We start from the raw sequence: 22991 nt of genomic DNA on the forward strand, positions 1-22991 counted from the left end.
ATACTATTGAAAGCGGCGTTACACCGAACTCATATCGATTGAGGCGCCGCGGACAAGGTTGACTCAGTATAAGGTCCGCAATTCGCCGTATTTATTAACTAACTGTATTTTTTGTTTTAAAATCTAAATAGCATTGGTGTTTTAGTGGACTTGATATGGACCCCATGGTCTTTCCTTAGAACTTAAAATGGACTTCACAGGTTTTCTATTTGTTTTAAATTATACGACCCGTGAAGATCCGGGTTAGAATTGATCTTCAGCAACCCATGCTTGCCGTAAAAGGCGACTATGCTTGTCGTAAGAGGCTACTAACGGGATCGCCTGGTCAGGCTCGGTGACTCTGTTGATGCATGTCATCGTATCCCAATTGCGTAGATCGATGCTCATGATGTCAATCATTGGATTGTCTTCCATTGGTGTCTTATATTGTCTTGATTGTCTTATATTGATATACGTCTTCGGTCATATGATATACGTTCCAAGAAAATGGTAAGGTACATGTGACCTGATTCAGTCACGTGAATCAATGAATAAAATTCTATATAAATCGATGCATGTGACCAGATTCACAGTCACATGAGCCATTGACGATACCGTTCTATGTTGATCGATGACATCACAGCCATGTGGCCAAGACACAACTATAAAAGATATGTTTCTGTGGAGTTAAACACATATCCACACTGAAGTTGAAAAAAACAACTGGAGTCAGCATGTCCAAACTATCAGGTATCAATGGCTCTGGGATGTACTTTCCTGGACTCAAAATCATGGTATGTCAAATAGCTTTCATACATACGCTATGTTTTGCCTAGTGTTATTTTTAAAAAACACGCTGGAAAGTATAAGAAATCAACTTAATTTTTGTATAAACAAAATTCATACTGTTTAAGTTTTTGGCTTTTGGCCAATCCGTCTGTCTATTTTTTTCGCCAATCAACCAATAATATTTCAAGATCAAATTCAATCGAAATAGAAGGTTAACGTTCAATTTGTGCGAAGCATGTAGGGTATTAGTTTAATTTCAAATAACAGCTAGGAATATCATTGTTTAAATTTTGTTTCCAATCGTTCGTTCAATACGTTTCCGTTATTTTACATGAAACATTGTTTATAACGCGTAACAAATACCAATTTTGTCGTGGTCTTTCTACCTTGATAAGTATATTATCTCCCTTAGAAAACGATCATGTGACCAGGTTGTCGGAAGTAATACGCCATGTTTATCTGAATCACCGAATAAGCTTTCGAACTGAAATATAATTCGTCAACAAGGCCAATATTTAGCTGTTTATCGTAAAATACACAAATGGCCGGAGGTACCCTTCAGGTGAGATACGGCAAATATGTCTTTCGGTTCGTATTATTCTGATTCTGACGGGCGTCTGCTAAATGAATCGCCGCGCCTCCTCATTTGTTGTTCTGTATCATTTCGCAACGCGGACATTGAAAAGTTACTTTTCTTCAGTCATATTAAAATTAAGAGATATTGAAATGTTTGTTTGGTTTTGTGTAGAGAAGAGGTAATCATTTCAAACCGATTTAAGCACTGACATGGCATAAGCGGCTGTCCCGGGTACCTGTCATTTGCAGATGTCGCAATGGGTTAAAATGTAAACAAATATTGTCTGTGTCGACTCGTGGATCTTCTTCACCTTCAAGGCTTTCGTATGGAATATGACGAATGTTGGCTATTTAGAATACCGTATTAGTAATTTGCTCATGTATGTATTATCGTGATTATATAGCTCTATTATGTTTAGAATCGAAAATAAAAATGGTCAGGTGCATGTGACTCGACTCACAGTCACCTGAGTCATTTAAACCCGTTCCATGATGTCTATGTTAATCTCGGAGATCACTGGAATGTGATCAAACTTTACAAGCAACAAGCTGAAAACTTAACTCGGTAAACTTACCACGCTAACCCCTCAACATGCCCAAATTATCAGATGTCAATGGCACTGGCATGTATTTTCCTGGACTCAAAATCGTGGTATGTCAACATGGTCACCTAGCTTTGATTATTTATATTTGGTCTATTGTCATATTTTATGCAGGTATATATTTTTGTATTACTTTTTTCATGTTTGAAAATAGATTTCTAGATGAAATAATCTAAAACATATTCTTTATATAATTTGATAAACATATTAAAGTTGATTTAGATAGGTTGTTTCGCAATTGTTGTTGTTCTCACATTCAAGGTGATTCACTGATTGTTGTTCAGGTTATCATACAAGAAAATCACAACAATACTGATTAAAGCATTAAGTCAGTTAAAAAATGCTTACAATAACATGAAATTAAATATTAAAGTTGTCAATCTCCTTGTTTAGTAACTATTATCGCAAAAGTTTGTTCTCTACCTCGCCTACTTCTCACATGTTATCATGCTCTTCTTAATTGTAAATACATATTGAATAAGCAAGTACTATAGTCTTTGTGGCACTAATCAATGTCATTACTGATACCATGCCTATCTGCGTGAAGATCCATATGAGGTCACATCAGGTGAACTTTATAATCAGCCAGTCAGCATCAATGTTTCTAAATTCTTGGTATGAGTGAGTGAAACATTCAGACAGCCATAATCTGATTTCTGTAGCTTGAAAACAAATATAATCAGTCACTTCCAACTGCCAAAACATAAAGCTGCACCGTGATAGTGTTGTGGATATGTTACACACCCTGTCGTTTCTGAGCGGCATGGCATCTACACCCAAAAAAGAGTATGATCTAATTCATATTTGTGTTCGTACTGAGTTTTCATTGGTACAATTTGAAAATTCCTAATTGAGGTGGTAGAGACATGAGGCTGAATATCTTTGGAATGCTGACTTCTGATTGGCTCAAGAACCCAGGCATACTTCATTTTTGGAAGTATGGTCGAAAGTTCACTCAGGGTTCATCTGACCATGCTGACACGACTTTCTAATTACATGATCTTGAAGCAAAGAGATATTGTATCAGAGTTAAAGATCTGGATTATTGAGATTTGTTACAGCACCCCCTAAAATTAATAAGGCTAAGAGACCTTAATTATCATAACAAGTGTTTGGTATAGTCATTGCAAACAAATTGTAAAAACAGGGATAATAACAATGAATGTTATGATAATTAATATTCTTAGTATTATTACTCATTATTATTACTTGGTGCTTGGAAATACTTACGATGTTAACTGTAATTCGCACTGTCCACATGATGAATGTCTGTTGTGTCAGATATTTCGGTCAATGACATCCCCAATTACTGGCATGTATGCATACCGTGTATGAGGAAGATACAGATGCTCCTTAGAATAGTTATGTGTGAAACACTGAAATGTTTTTATAATGTACAAGTGAGACATCCAGCATCATTGATGTACAGCACAGAACATCATCAGCTCTTTTTACTTCGAGGGCACGGGTGGCCCATTTATCTAAGGCGCCGCAATTTGCTGTGCAGAGTTGCTTCCCTTGGGCACGCCAGAAACCTATGATTGTGGGTTCGAATCCTGTTTCGCCCTGATTATGTTTTTAGTTTTGTCAGCACCATACCCGTGCTCGTGGGTTTCACCGAAGTGGTAAACATCTAAGACCTGCATCACTTCGGGCTTTTCTCCCACATCAAGCTGACACACCATGATATAACTTGAATACTGTTAAAAGGGGCATTAAACACAACTCACTCACTCACTATCTTCTTTCATATATTTCAGAAAGCAATTGACCTTGTTACTAAGGCAACCGAAGAGGACAAGAACAAAAACTACGAGGAGGCTCTACGTCTGTATGAACATGGAGTAGAATACTTCCTGCATGCCATCAAATGTAAGAAATAGTCACTTTTATATCTTGTGCTTACTGTCCAGGCAATGTTGATGGTGTCAGTGTCATTCTGTTCTGATAATCCATGGGGAGAAGCAGCACTGTATCATACTCATGATGTCTGGACACATTCCCCCCCCCCCCCCCCCCCCCCCCCCCAAACAAATACACAATTCATGTTTCCCAACACTGATTTGGAGTACCTGACCATGTACCATTTTCACTTGTTGTGGAGTGGCATAACAGCTGTTTCATGTTTGTCATAATCCTTGTATTACTGTATATCGCCATCTATAAAGCGACCCCCACGTATAAGGCGACAAGCCTTCAAAATTGATGCTAATCTATATACCCCATCTATAAAGCAAATCGAAATTAAGCATGTCACCAGCGCATATGCAATCCCTACATTTGCAATAAAAACATGTTTGTCTTTTGCAGAAAAAAAAATACATTGTATGCCTTCAGCAAATTCAGGGAAACGAACAGATCATAACAATTAAACTTGGTCAAGACAAATATGAAATTTGAGATAAAATAACCACTAGACATGATGACTTACCGATTAAATTGTATTTCCTGTTCTGAAAGGCATTGTTTTATATGCAGAGATTAAGATTACCGTCTGTATTTTCTTGTAAACTAAGCCGAAAGTAGCAATCAGCTGTACACAGGTTTCTCGGAATCTACCGGTGATTCAGTTAAAAATTACACACTAATATAACTTTAAAGAATTTGGATACAATGATAGGAAGAATTGTATCTGAAACTATTATTTTATCAGGAATAATTTATTCCAATATCTTGTTATTTTTGTTCAGATTTACTAAATATATTTGAAATAAATTAATAAGGGTAGCACTTTGGTACTTTGATAGCGAAAACTTTATGTTGAAATATAGTTGTCAAACTACAATAAATATGACTTTCAGTGAGTCAGTGTCTGGCATTTATTATATATATCATGTATATAGCCATTCTCTATTCACTAAAGTTCGTTTCAAGGCTTCAATAGCGGTAATATGACCGTGGTTGCTGTAAATAATGGTGAGTTGTGTGATCTTCCGATCACTTCACATATGATTTTGCCAAAATGAATATAAACAATATTGAATGAAAATTTTAATAAAATTAATAAAATAGATTACAAACATCAGTCCAGGTATATAATGAACTCTTTTTTTAACCAGACAGTGTAATTACATGATTAATTTGTGTACTTCAGTACGGATTTGTTGACATGGTATTTCCAGTATTACGTGCTCTCAGTAATGTCTTTGGTTTGGGGAAAAACATAAAAACTATTCAACCCTGTGTATAAGACGTCTCCCTTGAAAGCCCCCTAATTCTAGGTACAAAAAAATCGCCTTATACACAATGATATATGGTGTCCATATTTTTGCCACTGGCATAAATTTGTCACTTCACTGTTGATGAACCAGTAATTATCTTCATTTGAAATCAGGCTTTTATTGACATACTGCAAAGTACCATTTAGAAAAGAGAGTGAAAAACCACATTAAGAAACAGATATAAACATGATAAATCCATCTTCCTACTCCATGTTTGGAAGGGCTGAAGACGGAAACTCATAATACTTGTTTGGCTTTACTTGCATGATTACCAGCAACGAAATTACATGTTCATGAACGTGATCAACTTGATATCATTGTGTATGTTGCTGCATCTGTCACAGTATCCCATTCATATTGGTTGTGCACCTGGTTCTGAAGGGTCTTGTAACACCATGAACCCAAGAAAACAAGTAAATGTTATTACTGGGACTCTTTCAGTGAAGGGTAGCCCAGTCTGAGATGCAGCAATTTGCTGTGCAGAGTTGAATCCATTGGGCAGAGAAGCTTGTGATCGGCGGTTGTGGGTTTTACCAAAGTGGTAAACGTCTGAGACCTACGTAAATTGGGCTTTTCTCTCACATCAAGCTGACCGTTATATAACTGGAATACCATTCAAAGAGGTGTTATTCCCACCCGCCTGCCCACCCAAATACCAAAACAACTCACTCACTCACTCACTCACTCACTCACTCACTCACTCACTCACTCACTCTCGTGGTATGTATAGGAACAAAAGAATTGATTGATTGCTAGAACGTTGTAGAAACTAACTTGTTTGTTTCATGATTTTAGATGAGGCTCAGAGTGACAAAGCTAAGGAGAGTATTCGAGGAAAATGCATCCAGTACCTGGAAAGGGCAGAGAAGCTCAAGCAGTATGTCAACAAGAAGAACAAGAAGAAGCCAGTGATGGATGGCGAGAGCTCTTCTGGTGGGAAGAAGTCTGGGTAAGAATGATGGTTCTCTTTTGTCATGAAGATGTTAACGACTATTGGCATTAACCACCATTTTGGATCCAGAGCCGAATTAACCCAAGTATCTTATTTATTTTATAAATGGTAATTGGATGGTCACTATTGTTGCAGTGTGTCCAAGTAACTGGATCAAGTAGATGGACTATCACACTGCAGTAAACAATATTCCAGCTGTGTTACAGTGGCCTCTAGATAATGAGTCAAACCAGTGATTGATTCAACGTTAGAAATTGGCTCTCATCCTGTTGTCCTTGCCAAATTGCCCAATAGTTCCACCGCTGTAATGATAACATCCACATCCTCAGGGCAGGGTGTCACACTATATGACATGTCATACTTTTTAGCCTTCTGATCGTCATTAGTCTGTTTCGGCCGTATTCTGCTCCAGAAACTACTTGGCGTCAGTTTTTAGTGGATTGGGTCCAAGTGCAGTGAATATAGCTCCTGAACACTTTTTACATGATTTGAACTCACTTTGTCGATTGATTGATTGAATTGCTTTCCTTTCCCTTAACTTTGCCATGTTTACATCTTGATTTTAGAGAATCTAAGAACAATGATGATTCAAGTGATGAAGACTCAGACAAAGACCCGGAAAAGAAAAAATTCCAGACTCAGCTGACAGGTCAGTGTTAAAACTACCATAACTTTGAAAAGAGGATACTATTGCCAAATCTCTAATGTTTTAGCCAAATTGAGAATGTTTAAGAAGAAACTTCAGAATGATTTTTGTCTTGAAGTATGAAAACCACTTGAGCATGTAGAGCAATAATTGTTCTATTCTATCTGAAGCCAATTATTACTCAAGCCTAAATCAGTATATTATTCACCTGTGATGATCCCCAGCAACCGATGCTTGTTTCAAGTGGCGACTAAATGAATCCTATGGTCAGACTTGGTGCTTTTGTTGAAAGCGTGTCATTGTGTCCCAGTTGTGAGGACCGATGCTCATGATGTCAATCACTGAATTGTGTGGACCAGTATTTACTGACTGCTGTTATATTAATGGAATATTGCTGAATGCAGCATTAAACACCAAACAAGAAAGCCTATTATTAAATGGTGTTTCTGTCTCCAGGAGCTATTGTAATGGAGAAGCCGAATATCAGGTGGGAGGATGTAGCTGGTCTTGAGGGAGCCAAGGAAGCCTTAAAAGAAGCTGTTATTCTGCCTGTCAAGTTCCCACATTTGTTCACAGGTATGTACGTAATGAATGCCATGCTGATTATGCCATTCTGTATGACTTGTTTAGTTACTGTAATCGATGTAATAAGCGCCCCACTCTAATAAGCGCCCACGGCGATATTTGATAATATACTGAACAGCATTGAAAACGCTCCAGCAATAAATCTTGAAATATTACAAAAACAACTTGAGCAATGATTGATTTTAATTAGAACAGATATAGACGGATTATTAAGAAAGACGACAAAGGAAACAGGAATACCACACAGTAATTACATTTACGTCATCAGTGTGAGGAAGACACATAGGGTTAAAATGAAAAGTCAATATCTGGTATGTCCTCCATTGGCAGCAACACAGGCCATGCAACGTCTTTTCATTGATCGAATAAGTCTGCGAATAGTTTTCTGTGGGATAGCATTCCACTCTTGACGTAGTGTATCTTCAAGTTCTCTCAGGTTCCGTACTTGCGGACAACGTGAGAGGCGTTGACCCAGGTAATCCCATAGATGTTCAGTTGGCGATAGATGGGCGATAGATGGGTGACAGGGCTGGCCATGGAAGCAGAGGCACATTATTGTTCGCTAGGTACTGTGTTGAAACACGTGCCATGTGCGCTCTTGCATTACCTTGCTGGAAGGTGTGCATATCCTGGTGCTGATGAAAGAATGGGATGACGTCATTTGCCAATATGTTATTCCTGCAGTAAAGGGCATTAACTCTTCCACGACAAACATGGAGCTCTGTTAGATGGTTATGACTGATGCCGCCCCACACCATGACACTCCCTCCCCCCCATTGATCTGTGTGTACAACGCAGTCATTGTGGTAACGTTCTCCACGTCGACTCCACACTCGCAGTCGACTGTCAGCATTCCGTAAATGAAAACGGGACTCATCAGAGAACAGCACACCATGCCACTGCTGCAATCTCCAATGATGATGCCTTTCGGCCCAACGCAGACGTTCATTTCGATGTCGATCAGTGAGTATGGGTCCAACATATGGACGTCGAGCACGTAGCCCAGATGAGCGGAGACGTCGATGTACGGTGTCAGCGCTGATCAAACCCCGTCAGCCTTGTACGGTTGCTGCAGTCCTGGTAACCGAAAGTGTACGATCACGAAGATGCCGATGAACAATATGGTGATTCTGACATGGTGTAGTTACAAGACGTCTGCTGGTATCTGCTCAGTAGCCTGAGGACTGTTGAATGATGGCATTGAAACCGTTGTGCAACGACTCTACTTGACGTACCAACTTGAAGCATGCCCAAGGCACGTTCACGTTCCTCTGCTGTTAATCTTGGCATTTCTTGTGTCAGTACCCTTTACGTCTGCAGCAACAAGTGATGTGGCTTTTAAAAGTCTGTCTTTTATAGCCATATTCTGCATGCTTCCCGTGAAACAAAACATGTTTTCCATGATGCGCACGCAATTTGTAGCTTTTTTGTGTTGTCACTCACAAAAAAATTAGGAATGTGTTTTGACGAGCTGTTCTTCTTCATGCTTCGTCCAGAACGTTGTATATTACTCATTCAATTATATATTTTTATATGACATAAGCCCGGATAAAATTACATCCATTTTCATGGTGGTGCGTTTTCAATGCTGTTCAGTATATATTGGCTAGTGAACAATCCCAATAAGCACCCCTTCTGATTGATCAATGTACACAAGACTTATTTATCTGCGTATAATACGTACTCGTATAGCCCCCATATTTCTAATTTTGAGAGCGCCCTGGGCGCTTATTAGGTCGAATACGGCATGTATCAGGACTGAAAGTGATAAGTTCAACATGTTCATAATTTCCATTTTGTCCTGTAATGCAAAAATGAAACAAACAGTAATTATTTTAGGTTACAAATAGTGAACAATGTCTTTTGATTTATTTTGTACATGTTGTAAGAGGCAATAGGGATTGGTTAATACTGGAGCAAAGGATGGGAGTCTGTCTCATGAACAGCCAATCTTGATGTTGATGTGTGTCAATTTATTACATGGAACGAATGCAAGAATGTTTTACTATACTACTAAAAAAAAAACTAGAAATGTTCTGAAAGTTTTGTTTGTGTGTGTTTTAGGGAACAGAAAACCCTGGCGAGGAATTCTTCTTTTTGGGGTAAGTTCACTGATCATTAATTACAGGGTTCCCTTATGGAGACTCCCGGGTAGTATTATCCCCATGTAAATTGTGTGCGTCTTAGACTTGACAAAAATGGAATGGTGGCCTCGGTCGGTGATTTGGCAGATTTCGTATTATCGTGCCCCTATGACATGAATTGCTGCTCATGCTTTCAGTCACTGGTTTGCTTTATCCAGACATATACTTACTCACTTGATGGCAGGATTCATCATTTTCAGAAAAAGACAAGCTTGTACAGTGATCCCTCGCTATTGGGCTCTTCGCTAAAGCGCTACCTCGGTTACTTTGCGCGGTATCGCATGGCTCCCAAAATTTATGTACACTTTTAATACTGAGAGTGTTCATTTGCACACAACGCTTCTCATTGCATAATCAACCGTTTGAAAACATCCGCGGCAAGTCCCGGAAATACGATAGTTCTACTACTTAACTTTTCACAATATACATCCTTTGATCTTAAAAGCTCATGCATGCAATAAAAGAGAACCACAAGCGAAGTTTATTTTCTTAATTAGTGGGCAATCCAATTTGAGGCGACACTGTCAACTCACATGTAGTTGCTGTCACAACACGGCGGTCATTCCTTTTGATTCGGATCAAGTAACCGTACCAAACCAATTAATCTGGCTTGAATGTGTATCTATATTTGCATGAATGTGTTTGAATGCGCATAGTGCTGGTCAAAACTCTCGTTTTCCGTATTTTAAGCAACATGACCAATCAATGCCACTGAATCACTCCGTACTTTGTAATGGATTTTGATTGGCTCTTCACTCATAGCCTCTGTTACTACCACTATCGATCGATATTTTCATGTAAGTAGACTACATTCACATTGAATGTGACAGTTAAGGCTTGTAAATAAAAACAAATGCCGAAAACATAATGGATATATATTTTTACACTATGAACGGTAAACAACTGGTATCATTGCAATGTGAGAGACAAGGCGAAGATCGTGAGATTGGCTGAGTGCGTTCCCCCGCCTCGGCCTCGGTTAAACGGCTCATCGTCTATAACGCCCACCAATTATTTGGACCCCATTGGTAGCGTTGTAGCGAGGGACCACTGTATTTGGAAGTTAGTTAGTGGTCTGGTAGTAGTCTATACATGAACTTTGCTGTGTAATGCAAAGTAAGTATGCTTTTATCATCATGGTCATGATAGACACATGGTCCTTGACATTCAAACATTCAAGATAAAGTACCTGCATTATTGGGTTGATTGTAATTTCAGCCCCCAGGAACCGGCAAATCCTTCTTAGCCAAGGCCGTTGCTACGGAGGCCAACAACTCCACCTTCTTCTCTGTGTCATCTTCAGATCTTGTCTCCAAATGGCTGGGAGAGAGTGAAAAGTATGTCACATATTTTTTGGCTGTAGTTTGGGCTTGTGTATCATCTCATGAAAGTAGTTAAGTCTGATTTAGCACTTTTAACACCAAGAGCTTCTAACCTATGTCTGAGCACATCTTTCCACAATTGAAAGTAGACATCCAGAATGCATCCCAAGTACCCTGTGGTTGTCGTAAGAGCTGACTAGATGAGGATTGGGTGCATGACCTCTCAGTTAAACCATCACTGTACTCATCAACTTGGTTCACTGCTCGTGTTATCAATGATCATTGGTCCGGACAAGACTGGATTATTTACAAGCCACTGTAATATTGACAGTGTATTGCTGACTTTGAATACTAGAATATTTACACACACAGGAAATATTATAAAGATCTATGTAGTGAGTTTCGTGTTTTATTTAGGTTTTAAAAAGTGTCTTTTTTGTCTGTTTATCCTGATTCCTGAATGTTTGTAGATGTCATTCCATTTGATTGAAAAGAAAACCACAGTGGGAAATGACAGTAATTAGCATTAGTGTATTTCAATGAAGATAATCTTTCAAGATAGGCTATGTTTTTCAGATTAGTGAAGACACTGTTTGAACTTGCACGAGAGAACAAACCAAGCATCATCTTCATTGATGAAGTAGATGCCCTTTGTGGCTCTCGTAGTGAGAATGAGTCAGAGTCAGCCCGGAGAATCAAAACAGAGTTTCTAGTCCAGATGCAGGGAGTCGGGAATGACAATGACAATGTTCTCGTCCTTGGAGCAACAAATATCCCATGGAGTCTTGACTCAGCTATCAGGAGAAGGTATGTGTCTCTTAACACATGGTGTCGACCTTTCATCATGACATCACAGGTGATTTTATGTGACATGGACAGATTATAAGGTTGATGAAATGACATTTCTCTATGTGATCAACATGCCCTACATTGAAAAACAATTGTTACCAAATTTACTTACTCTCTGCGCAATTGTTTAGCACAAATTATGTGCCTACTTTGAATTAATGTTTACCAAGGCAAGCCATAGTAACAATTTACCCAGTTACTTAGCAGGGAAAGGTAATATGTGTAATTCCACATAGTTTCTCGGTTTAATATTTTCAAAGTATGTCATTGTTGACTTATTGAGTCAAGTTACTGACTTTATCAGTCTTCCCGTTTACCGGTAATAACCATTTTTTTACCGGTAAAATTTGACAAGTACCGGTAATTCATGTGACTGCCAGTCCCTGTGGACTGGCAAATAGAGTACCTTATAAATCTTTGTTGTTGAACAAAACATCGGCGACATTCATACCAGTATATTTTTCGAATGAAGTCAGCTCGTCTGTTACCTTCAGGGTTTCCCCTTATCTATTTTAAGTGCAAGGAAATAACATTTTGCTTTGGTTTGAGGTTAAATATATATTTGTAGCGACTTGAAATACAAAAAAAAAGGAGATAATATTGACTGAACTTTGTGTGAATGAATTTTTATACATTTTTTTAATTGTTGAAAGTTAGGACTGACAAAAATTAGGAGGGGACTGATAATTTTTAGTGTGGCCAGTCCACTAGGACTGGCGGGGCGGTCGGGTAGCCTAGTGGTTAAAGCATTCGCTCGTCACGCCGAAGACCCGGGTTCGATTCCCGACATGGGTACAATGTGTGAAGCCCATTTCTGGTGTCCCCTGCCGTGATATTGCTGGAATATTGCTAAAAGCGGTGTAAAACCATACTCACTCACTCACTCACCACTAGGACTGGCAGTTTCAAAAGCCAGCGGGAACACTGACTTTATTCATCTTCTTGATTTCCTTTTACATTCATACAAGCATGAAGATGAGTCTTGTGGCAACTCTTGGTTGAAGCCCAGTGTTTCAATCTATTCAGGGAACCAACATTACATATTTCATGTTTTTCAAGAGTGTCAAGTTATTGATGAGGAAATGCTACAATGTTTCAGATTTGAGAAGAGAATCTATATCCCCCTCCCTGAGGCTCCAGCCAGGACTGAGATGTTCAAACTGCATCTTGGCACCACACCACACCAGCTGAATGATGAAGACTTCAGAGAACTGGGGATGAAGACAGATGGGTAGGTCGATGGAACTAGGTAGATGGGTGGGGTCAATTAGGTAGATTGATAGGCCCACGAAACTAGATCAATGGGGTAGACGGCTAGGTCCACGAGCTGGGTAGATGGGTAGGTCAATGGAACTAGGTTAGTTTGGTAGATGGGTAGGTCCATGGAACTGGGTCAGTTGGGTAGATAGATTAATCCATGGAACTAGGTTAGTTTGGTAGATGGGTAGGTCAGTTTGGTAGACAGGTAGGTCCATGGAACTGGGTAGATGGGTAGGTCCATGGGACTGGGTAGATTGGTAGGTTCATGGAACTAGGTCAGTTGGGTAGATGGGTAGGTCCATGGAACTAGGTCAATTTGGTAGATGGGTAGGTCCATGGAACTGGGTAGATGGGTAGGTCCATGGGACTGGGTAGATTGGTAGGTTCATGGAACTAGGTCAGTTGGGTAGATAGGTAGGTCCATGGAACTAGGTCAGTTTGGTAGATGGGTAAGTCCATGGAACTGGGTAGATGGGTAGGTTCATGGAACTAGGTCAGTTGGGCAGGTCCATGGAACTAGGTCATTTGGGTATATGGGTAGGTTCATGGAACTAGTCAGTTTGGTAGGTTCGTGGAACTAGGTCAGTTTGGTTGATGGGTAAGTCCATGTAACGAGGTCATTTGGGTATATGGGTAGGTTCATGGAACTGGGTAGATGGGTAGGTCCATGGATCTGGGTAGATTGATAGGTTCATGGAACTAGGTCAGTTTGGTAGGTTCATGGAACTAGGTCAGTTGGGTAGACGGCTAGGTCCACGAACTGGGTAGATGGGTAGGTCAATGGAACTAGGTTAGTTTGGTAGATGGGTAGGTCCATGGAACTGGGTCAGTTGGGTAGATAGATTAATCCATGGAACTAGGTTAGTTTGGTAGATGGGTAGGTCAGTTTGGTAGACAGGTAGGTCCATGGAACTGGGTAGATGGGTAGGTCCATGGGACTGGGTAGATTGGTAGGTTCATGGAACTAGGTCAGTTTGGTTGATGGGTAAGTCCATGTAACGAGGTCATTTGGGTATATGGGTAGGTTCATGGAACTGGGTAGATGGGTAGGTCCATGGAACTGGGTAGATTGATAGGTTCATGGAACTAGGTCAGTTTGGTAGGTTCATGGAACTAGGTCAGTTGGGTAGATGGGTAGGTCCATGGAACTAGGTAGATGGATAGGTCCATGGATCTGGGTAGATGGATAGGTCCATGGAACTGGGTAGATGGGTAGGTTCATGGAACTAGGTCAGTTATGTAGGTCCATGGAACTAGGTCAGTTTGGTAGATAGGTAGGTCCATGGAACTGGTTAGATTGATAGGTCCATGGAACTGCATAGAGAACGATAGGTTCATGGAACTAGGTCAGTTTGGTAGGTTCATGGAACTAGGTCAGTTTGGTAGATGGATGGGTCCATGGAACTGGGATTAGTTTAGTGTAGTTTACTGAACTAGGTCAATTGGGTAGACGGGTATGTCCATGGAACTAGGTAGATGGGTAGGTCCTATGGCTATCATGAGTTGAATGGCTCGATTTAGTTGATGGGTGTTTGCATTTGACTTGGTTGACTGGGCCCTAGGTATCTGTAGTATAACAGTTGTTTTACTTCCCACTATTGTGAAACTGCCCCTTAGCATGTAATTTTATCATTCATAACATCATGACAGACAAGTTATTTTTCTTGTCTCTTGTTCATGGATTACATAGATATCTATTGATGTGGCATGCAGTGAATTGTTTTCCTTGTGTGTGCAGGTTCTCTGGTGCTGATATCAGTATTGTCGTCCGAGATGCCCTCATGCAGCCTGTGAGGAAAGTACAGACAGCTACTCATTTCAGAAGAGTAAGAACAACACTCATTGATGATCCTGCTATTAATCATGATCTGGTTTCAGATTAGTTTGGGGCCCTTTGGTAAAATACTGGGATGGGTCTGATACCATTTATGAATGTAGTGCAAACATATTTCCAATTGGTTAAATTGTATGTATTTTTATTCCTCCCATAAAAGTGTGAATGAGCATATCGTAAGACCATTTAAGCATCACTGATGTATGACTGTATGTTTCAGTGTACATATGGAGCCAATCTCATTTGAGTCTTCTAGCTCGAACATGGCTTTCAGCATCTTCAGTAGATTTTAGTGTATTTCGTTGAGCATACAAGACCAAAAAGAATTTTACTAAAATCGGACTGCAAACTAGTGGCTAAAGGCGCATACTGCATTTGTATGGGTAATGGAGCGATTGAGTAAATGTGGTATGTGCTAAAAGAGTTAAGGACGACCTGATTTCTATAGTTAATCTGTCATGCCATGTCAAATTAACTTAAGTCATATGAAAGAGTCGGGTGGTCTTTAACTTTTTTTGAGTAGTATAGTATTCCAGTTTGCAATGTTGCAGTTACTTATCATAAAACATCTATATATCACTAGCAAAAGCTCCAGCAGTTGTGGGAGCAGGGAACATTATCACATAAAGTAAGTCAGGTCTCAGCTTGGCCCTCTCTGCAGTTTGCCCAGCATATATCCATCGAAGGTGGGGGCATGATTGGCCTAGTCGCTGTGCAGAGTTGTGTCCCTTGGGCACACCAGAAACCTATGATTGTGGGTTCAAATCCTGGTTCGCCCTGATTATGTTTCTAGGTTTGTCAGCACCATACCTGTGCTCGTGGATTTCACAGAAGTGGTAAACATCTGAGACCTGCATTACTTCGGGGTTTCCTACCACATTAAGCTGACACACCGCAATATAACTGTTAAAAGCTGTGTTAAAAACCCAACTGACTCACTCCTTCGTAGCTGCAGGGAATGTTTTTTGTTTGCAAAAGTAGTTCAGTCTTTACCAGTATGGCCTTGTGATATGGTCATTTGTCATTTTGTATTAGCTACTTTTAAGACAAATGTGAAAATAGTGTTCATGTGTCTTGTCTGTTTCTGTGCAGGTGCGTGGTCCGTCCCGATCTGATCCTAGTGTGATACATGATGACCTCCTAACTCCCTGCTCACCTGGCGCTCCCGGTGCTATGGAGATGAGCTGGACTAGTGTAGATGGAGACAAGCTACTAGAACCCATAGTATCAAAGGTAATTGTCTCTGTTGCTGTATTTGTTTGCGATGCTCTTGACTCCAGGGACAGTCGGGTAGCCTAGTGGTTAAAGCGTTGGCTCGTCATGCCGAAGACCCGGGTTCGATTCCCGACATTGGTACAATGTGTGAAGCCTATATCTGGTGTCCCCCGCCGTGATATTGCTGGAATATTGCTAAAAGCGGCGTAAAACCATACTCACTCACTCACTCACTAGTGGTTGAAGCGTTCACTTCTCACGCTGAAGACCCGGGTTCGATTCCTGACATTGGTACGATTTGTGAAGCCCATTTCTGGTGTCCCAAGCCATGATATTGCTTGAATATTGCTGAAAGCGGCGTAAAAACATACTCACTCGCTCACTCTTGACTCCATGTTGCTCATGTCATGTCTGTGCCAAATGTCATTCTCTTTAAAGGTCATTGACTTTGGTCATTATAATATGACTGATGTCAACATGATCAAGGTCACCAAGGTTGTTGTCAGACATGGTGGTAAACTCAGGAATACTTGATTTTGATAAATCAGAAGATCATTTTTGTTAATGATTATTAATGACTTATAAACAAATTCTTCAATATTTGCTATGTGTCTTGTTAAAAGACTTGTTAGAAGTATTAATCAGACTGTATTTTCATTATTCTCCAGTGACATTTGTAATAACATATTTGTCAGCTCAAGTTAAAGATTGAAGGTCAAAGTTAGACAAGAAATGCATGTAACTGTCACACATTGGGCATATGTTTTCCAATACCAGAGTGCATATAACTTTCTGACTAAGATAGCTGTAAATATGGGACTTTCTGTTTTAAAGTCTAACATATTTACTCCTCTCTTTCACAAGAAGGAGGTTGTACCCTGTTTTGATATACTGAAGAAACAAAGAAAAATATCATGTTATCAGTAGTTCGTGAAAACATTTTGGTCTGGTGAAACCCACCACCAACCGTAGGATTCAAACAATAAGTATGAGTCAGGATAAGATAAAATATGTATTTTTTAGGATAAAAATATTACTAATACTTATCCTGACTCCTACACTAAAGCGCCCACTCAGCCGTCTCCTCTTGCTCTTGTTTCGGCCGAAATGGGAAATGTGTATGGGAAATGAGATAGTGACGAGTAACCGTGCTTGGTCAGGGGTGCTTTCGGCTGAGATGTTTTCTCTGTTCTCCGGGAACACAGTTCAGGAAGTTTCCGCTACCTTTCGGAAATGAGTAGAGATAAGCAATGAGTATGAGTCAGGATAAGTAGAAATAATATTTTATTGTCTAATTGACAATCCTGATCCCACTGTCAAGATGCAGGTTAGAATTGTCTCCACCAAAGCATATTTATCATAAGAGGCTAACTCACAGGATCGGGTGGTCATGCTCGCTGACTTGGTTGATGCATAGATTGATGTTCATGATATCAATCACTTTATTGTCTGGTCCAGACTAATTTATTTACAGACCGCCATCATATAGCTGGAATATTGCTGATTGTGGCATAAACTAAAGAAAGAAACAAACGACATGTTCGGTTACTTACTCATACTTGAATCTTAATGTGTTTAACTTACTTTTCATGTCTTCTTTATTCATGATTATGAGACCCGTGAAGATCCGGGGTAGAATAGGTCTTCAGCAACCCATACTTGCCGTAAAAGGCGACTATGCTTGTCGTAAGAGGTGACTAACGGGATCAGGTGGTCAGGCTTGCTGACTTGGTTGATGATGCATGTCATCGTATCCCAATTGCGTGGATTGATGCTCCTAATGTCAATCACTGGATTGTCTGGTTCAGACTCGATTATTTACAGAGCGCCATCATATAGCTGGAATATTGCTGAGTGCGCCGTTAAACAATAAACAAACAAACAAACAAATCATGAGTATGCATAAGTGTAAAGAAAAGCGTAATGATATTATGTTTGATGTTAATTTCAGACTGATATGCTGATGTCCTTAGCAACGTCCAAACCCACAGTTAATGAAGATGACTTGAAGAAGTTGGTTAAGTTTACAGAAGATTTTGGACAGGAAGGATAGAGTACAGCACCAAGTGTACATTATTCACTGTTACCATGGTTACTTATTTGTGTAATTTATGTCATGTATATGTTGGTAAGTGCTGTGTTTATCAAGTGAGGCTTCAAATATATCCTGTAAAACCCCACCAGATGACAATCTGCAATAACTGGTTAAAATGTTTGGTTAAGTTGTGAGTGTTGTCAAAGTGGTAATTTGATTTGTAACATTTTACATGTTGGATCAGTTTTACTTTTGAACACCACTAATGCTTATTTTCAAACAAGGACTTAAATAGAATTCTGAATAAAGGTACGATGCCATTCAACTTCCCACAACTTTGATCCTGTTGGTGTGAAGTCAAGTTCTATCAATTCCCACATGATTGCTCATGAACTATAGAAAATACAACACCTAATGACAATGGTTCACAGTATGCTAATGAACAAAGATTTGTTGGTTTGTGAGGTATGGACTGAAAACTGCTGGTGGTATCCTTAAGCTGCTGTGTTCAGGACCACACTACTACACATAAACACCATGACAATACTTTCTAGGAACTTCATAAAATTGAAGAGTGTCACATTTCATATATTCTTTAGGTATGCTGAAACCCCCAAACTGCATGTTGCAGTTATCCAATATTATGAGACCACATGAGCTGTCCAAGGTATAACCTAGTCCCCAAATTCTTCATGAAGTTGGGCCCAGCCTCCCAGAAAATGCAGGTGAAAACAGTTCATTTTATGACACTGTGAATGAGATGTTATGTGAGATGTCTCTGAGTACCTATATGCTGATGGCATAGACAGGATTGGCAATGATGACCCTCCATTCACCTGTGAATGCATCATTTAGAGAAAATGAGGATGTATATAGTTAGCTGCGTGTGTCATTCATTGCCAGTAGCATCACCAAACTCTGTCAGGAACTTATTGACAGATGATCAAGCGGTGTATTTACCCATATAGTGAACTTGTGAATGTTTATTATGTCACTGTGATAATTACTACTTTGTACAGTACACATTCATCCTACTTATCATCTTGAATTGCGAGCAAATTCTTTGCTGTACACTAGTGGATAACATAGGAAACTGGAAATAAATCATGTAGCTGCAATATTTGTATTGCAATGTTTGTGTGCTGGTCATCATTTTTATCCTACGTCAGTTGTAGAAATTGCTGTGTTCTTATTGAAACTTTGTCAATTGTTTACAGTCAGTCATAGATGCTTTAATATTTTGTTAACATATATTTGGTAGCGTTATTAACAAAATATTTGTCATATTTGTTGGAATGTTTTGTTTTCACTGAGGTTTTGGAAGACATGAGTCAAGTCATACAGTTCAGTTCAGTTTCATAATATTTTTGAAGATGAGCATGCTGATAGGAGGCGTGACAACTTCGAAGCAAGATATTACAATATAGTAACTGAGTACTAGGATTATTGAAGAAATGAACAGTACACATAAAACAACCATGTAACATTATGTTCCAATTGACATTTTCTCCTGTAAACATGGTAAATTTGAAAAGGGAATGCATAGGTATGACTTTGTTAAATGATGATTTACATTTCATACTTTCTGTTGTGTATTTTACACTTGTCTTTGATACAACAAATATAGTACTTTACAATACCTAAAATGAAGAGGTGTTTTGAAAAAAGGAGGCTGTCATGTGTTAAAAAAACACTCTTAAGCTTGTTTGACAATTCTTATGCATTTCTACTTCTTGAAATATAACTTGGAGGAAATCTTGGTACTATATCTTGTTTTGCATGTGTTAGAATGCTAATGCGTGTATGTGTTGTAAATATCTTTTAATATTTTTATTTGACAGCTTGTATTATAGTTAATCTCACCTACCGTAGCTCAACCATCAACAGAAGACTGGATATCACTAGTACATTGTGATGATGTAAATGGAGAATAGTGCCAGTGGTTATTGTAACTTACCACAGCTATACCAGTGACAGGATGTAGGAGTATAAATTCATTAGAAAAGTAACAGATGAGTGAGGGAAATGTTTGCAGTGCATCGTATGACTAGGAATGGTGGGTAGCCTGGTTGTTAAAGCATTAGCTTGTCACTCTCAACACTTTGGTTCATTTAAGAAGTGACTTCAATATTTACATTTATGCCTCCATAAACGCAGAAACAGATAAATAAGTCAACAATGATAATTTCACTGACTGTTTATTTGATAATGAACACTAAAAACTGTAGACAACAATATAAAATCAGGGAAATTATTCAGCGCAGTAATGCATCCCAAGCCATAACTACTTTTTTTTCAGCCAATCAGGAAACAGTTGTCTAGTAGTGGGCCTGGTCTATTTTTAGGTTTATGTAAACAAATGTAAACAAAATTGCTTGGTAAGCCATTTAACTTATTTATTTCCCTACATGTACAACATGTCAAGGCCAGGCATCACAACATGGCTGTAATATTGCTGAAAGAGGTATTACTCATGGTAGAACCTTCTTTCTGAATCTCAGTGTGACTATTACAAACTTTAGAAATCAGCCACAGATATCTGAATCTTGATACCGTCTGAATATTGAAAATAGTTTCTATTTGTCTCAATACTGAAACTTCAATCATGTGACTGATAGGTTATCAGTAATATCTTTGGAAAACACTCATGAACTTTTGAACTTGACTCTGTACTTTCAGTTAGAGATGCATTTTTTCTAAGAATTAAGTCCTTGATTTAAAAGTAGTTTCTGATCTGGTTCTATTTGTATGATAATGTCGATGCGTGGTAATTTGAAGGGCACATGTTGTCCGAAGTTTTGAGATATATGAGTGACAACAAGCTGTGATGTAAACCGTTGTTTTTACTCCATCTAAACACAGAAGGAGTGGTGTAGTTCAGTGCTCATGCTGAACAGGTTAGATTTCTAAAAGGGTACACTGAGTAATGCAGATCCCTGGTGTCCCTGAATTAACACTAAATGTGGTGCAAACCCAAATTAACTAACTCACGACATCAGTGACCAACAGCCAACATTTGAAAGGAAACCTATGATTAATGGCATTTCATCTTAAAATATTTGTCATGTTTGCAAGCAGATGTACAACAATGGCCTTTTTACTAGTATTGCCCTTAGTTTGAAAAATTATTTTGTGGATTGTTTTCAAATGGTCACAGATTCTTTTTGACAAGGTATACTGTGCCCTTCTGTCATTTATATAGGCAATAAAGTTAATTAATGGTTACCTATATTTCTGAGAGTTAAAGGCAACAGTTGGAATGGTCTGGTGCAAGTGTATTATGTAACTGTAATATAATTGTACATAGGATGCAGAGTTGTGTGGTAGATGAGTTAGCATGCCTAGGGCAACACCCAGGGCATGTGATGAAGCTGTTGTTTGTGATTAGAAGCTGACATCCATTGACTGATGTAACATAGAACACACCGTAACAAGCCCGGAGACTGAAGACACTGAAGCTTGGTTAGTAACCATGGTAAAATATTTCATGTCATTGCCAGTCACAGGTGCATTTTCTCAAACCGAAAACCCTAAAGGTTTGTATGCATGGTTAATTATTTCAGACAAATTCATATTCTTCATTAGTAGTGTGTAATCTCCACATCAATATGGACATAGCAGCCAGAATGAATATTGCCATGGCAAGCCAATACAGAGTGCTCACTGTAATATTACAAAGTTGAAGACTTTGTTTTTAGTTGTTTTCAGGTAAGGCTTTTGTAAATAGCAATATGATGAGGACCTGTGTAGATGCAGCCTATCAATTGATTGTAAATTTGCCTAGATCGGATGCTTGTCATTGTTGTAAAATATATTTCTAAAACTTTCATCTTGTAATAAAACTCCATTCAGTCAATTAGAGTGTTGTGTGCATGTTTCATATTGTTTGAAATTCGCTATGTTGTCAATAAAGTAAAGGTCAGTGGTTCAATCAACTGGCGGCGCAGTGCAAAATGAGACTTAAAGATGGTACTTGTTACCCTGTCTGGTGTTGGGCATTAAGGTGATACAACAAGGACTGTTTGGGTTGGAGGTATCCATCTGAACATTCAAACTGCAGCTTTGTATCATAGTGGACGAGCACCATAAAACTGGCATAAGTCTGGATAGTACGTTCGATCCCTGGCTGCAGCATTCCAAAATACGTTAAAAAATGGTACTTGTTGTTACCCTGTCTGGGATTCAGCATTAAGGGGATAAAACAAGGACTGGTCGGCTTGGAGTGAGTAAACTATCGGAGTGAGGTATTCGTGTTAGACTGCGGCATGGTATCTCAATGGGCTAGCACTATACAATTGGCAATACTTCGGCATAGTCCGGACTAGTACAAGCAGCAACACACATATACACACATATGTGCATGCACATCGCTATATAGGTTCAATAATCTTGAATGTGACATTAAACCCCATTTCACCTCACCCACCTCTCATTCAAAACAAAGGTTCATTTTTCTGAATGTCACTTAAAGCATATTGGAGTATTATGATTGCCATATGAATGATGCTAAAATAACCAAAGACGTAAATTCCAAATGAAACTGGAGTGATATATTTAAGCTACAATCTGGGTATCAATGACTCCACAATTCCAGCTTTGTTTGCTAGAGAGGCTACCAATAGGGGTTGACCAACAAGACAAATGTGTAGAAGTGTACGTAAAATCATTGCCCACTGTGATGTCACCTCGTGTTATGGGGCTGCAGCTGGTACATCGTGATTAGTAATGTACTCTTTCCGTTTGATTACTATTCCTGATCTTCATCCTGTTTAAACACTGAAATACGACGTCATCTCTGAATGAGCTCTGGCTCTAACCCCCTTTCTCTTTGACTATGACCCCACTCTCAATGGCTCTGATGCTGGCCCCAACTCACTGTGATCCCCTCTGATTCTGGCTCCAACTCACTGTGATTCCTTCTGACTCTGGCTCCAACTCACTGTGATCCCCTCTGACTCTGGCTCCAACTCACTGTGAACCCC

General features: G+C 39.2%; 1 protein-coding gene across 2 annotated transcripts; it reads left to right on the forward strand.

The window, feature by feature from the left end:
* Positions 1-698: 698 nt before the first annotated feature.
* Positions 699-21865, forward strand: LOC124112497 (vacuolar protein sorting-associated protein 4-like). Of its 2 annotated transcripts, none has more exons than XM_048397562.1 (12): positions 699-773; positions 3707-3818; positions 5963-6116; positions 6686-6768; positions 7222-7341; positions 9415-9452; positions 10713-10831; positions 11393-11623; positions 12765-12896; positions 14664-14751; positions 15852-15992; positions 17926-21865. In XM_048397562.1, exons 1-12 carry the CDS (start codon positions 714-716, stop codon positions 18025-18027), a joined length of 1380 nt encoding a protein of 459 aa, XP_048253519.1. In that variant the 5' UTR covers positions 699-713; the 3' UTR covers positions 18028-21865. The 2 variants fall into 2 exon arrangements, with proteins under 2 accessions (XP_048253519.1, XP_046328598.1); XM_046472642.2 differs by lacking the exon at positions 699-773 and adding an exon at positions 1191-1330.
* The last annotated feature ends 1126 nt before the right edge of the window (positions 21866-22991 follow it).

The sequence above is a fragment of the Haliotis rufescens genome, unplaced genomic scaffold (assembly GCF_023055435.1).
Source record: "Haliotis rufescens isolate VD_foot unplaced genomic scaffold, xgHalRufe1.0.p SCAF_17, whole genome shotgun sequence".
Classification (NCBI taxonomy): Eukaryota; Metazoa; Mollusca; class Gastropoda; order Lepetellida; family Haliotidae; genus Haliotis; species Haliotis rufescens.